The sequence below is a fragment of the Corvus brachyrhynchos genome, unplaced genomic scaffold, assembly GCF_000691975.1.
Source record: "Corvus brachyrhynchos isolate BGI_N302 unplaced genomic scaffold, ASM69197v1 scaffold53, whole genome shotgun sequence".
In the NCBI taxonomy this organism is placed as follows: domain Eukaryota; kingdom Metazoa; phylum Chordata; class Aves; order Passeriformes; family Corvidae; genus Corvus; species Corvus brachyrhynchos.
The window spans coordinates 3,150,974-3,152,978 of NW_008237681.1; the positions used below are offsets into that span (position 1 = coordinate 3,150,974).

Genomic DNA, 2,005 nt, shown 5'->3' on the forward strand with positions numbered 1-2,005 from the left:
AGGGAAACTGATTTGCCCTGAACAGGACAAATCAATTTTCTTGTGTATCAAGAGCTTCACACCTGAAGCTGGCATTGCTGGAAAAGTAGCTGTATGACTCAACTCCTTTTCCTGACCATGGCTAGCTTTGTGCTTAAAACTCTTCTCTAACAGGGAACAGCTTTCCACTTGCATTAGGTAACTCTGCATCTTTTCCCACCAAATCAATGCACTTGCTTTGCAAGTACACCGTTGCCATGTAAACCTATAGTTCATGGGGGTTTCATTTTGAATTGCGAAAGAGGTAAATATAATAATTTTATATAAATCAAAAATAAATGGCTTTTTCCCTCCTTTCAAGCCAAGTAGAAGTGTGTTTCTCTTTTATATGTGGGACCCTTGATGTTCACGTATGTGAACAATCTCAAAACTGTCTTAGTGGGTTTTGTTATCATTGAATTACCTATGAAAACATAAAGGCATGCCTTATAGAATGTTCTGCTCATGTGTCAGCATCCTGGTTGTACTCTGTAAATACAGAACCTACATCTAACAATTTGGACAGCTTGCTTTTGTTAATGCCGTGGAAAAGACACGTGCCCTGAAGATCACAGCTTATACACCAGCATAAAAGCTGTAGCTATATCATAGATTTTCTGCCTGTCCAGCAATAATGTAGCGAGCTCAGGGAGAACAGCTTTACTAGATTAAGTAAGATTAATTAAATAATTAAGTAGATTAATTTATTATGGATTCATAAATTTCCTGTTGTTAAAATGGGCGGTGAGAATTACTGCTCCACCAGTTGAGGTATATCCTCTAGATATAAACATTTATTTAATTCCTTTTATTTAAAATACAGTCCACTCTTACAGACCCTCTCAAATGTCTTTCTTTTCCTCTGGTCAGGTAAGAAATAAGTATGGCTGGTAGTGAATTTAACTGGGATGGCTGAGGTCTGTACCAGCCCCAATTATAGTTTATTCTGCTGTGATAAGTTGTAAGCTGAGGGAGCCAACAGCTGTGTCATTGCTAGATTTCCTAAGGGTGTGTGGGGATGCTAACCAGGGAATGTTAACCTGCTGGCAGTTCCTGAAGGCAGGAACACAGATCCGGGGGGTTTGTGCAGTGCAGTCAGTGAGCAGCGTGCTTGGAGGGGAGCTGCACCCTGCGGGGCAGCGTCCTGGGCTGTGAACCACCGCTTCATGCTCCTGGATTTATTGTAGTTGTAAAAGACACACAGTTTGACAAACATGATTTTTTTCTTTGCCATTTATAATTTCTGCAGCTGCCATGTGAAGACCAGATCATCCTTCTGAAAGGCTGCTGTATGGAGATCATGTCCCTCCGAGCAGCAGTTCGCTATGATCCCGAGAGTGAGACTTTAACACTAAATGGGGAGATGGCGGTTACAAGGGGCCAGCTAAAAAACGGGGGTCTTGGCGTAGTGTCTGATGCCATTTTTGACCTGGGCATGTCTCTTTCTTCATTTAACCTGGATGACACCGAGGTTGCCCTTCTTCAGGCTGTTCTGCTCATGTCATCAGGTAAGAACAGAAATATATTGGGATCCCAATCATTTTTAAACTCTTTGGTCTTTGTCACAAGCTTCTTCGTAAAAGAAATAAGATATGTTAGATCTTGTAGTGCTGACTAGAGTAATGTGGGAGAAATTTTCTCTCAAAACCCCAGTGCAGCTTAGACTTTTTTTGGTGAGCAGTGGGAAAAAAATTCAGAGTGTTCAAAGAGATGGACTCAAAAGTGGTTTTGGTAACACACCTTCCTCAATTTGGTACTTGTGGTTGAGCCTGGGATGATCATCAAGAAGAAATCAGTTCTGATTCTGAGCCAGTTTGCCTTATAGGAAAAATGGATAATTTAGCAACACAGGTCCTTATGCTAAGTTCCCTCTTCCCCTGAGTCACGTCATGCACCAGGCGGTTCCTACAGATCTCTGCAAGTCTCATATGTTTGGTTTGACTTGCCTTCTTGTTTTCCTAATTAACAGCACCACTGCTTCCTGATG

At 41.5% G+C, this 2,005-nt stretch overlaps 1 protein-coding gene across 9 annotated transcripts in view; it reads left to right on the forward strand.

Moving 5' to 3' along the window:
- The window catches only part of THRB (thyroid hormone receptor beta), a 157,140-nt gene that overhangs the window by 148,808 nt on the left and 6,327 nt on the right, over nt 1-2,005 (forward strand). For all 9 annotated transcript variants that reach the window (XM_017732120.1, XM_017732118.1, XM_017732119.1 and 6 more), the window contains one exon: nt 1,268-1,526. In XM_017732120.1, the coding sequence (XP_017587609.1) occupies nt 1,268-1,526 (259 nt within the window). The remainder of the gene's footprint in view (nt 1-1,267; nt 1,527-2,005) is intronic.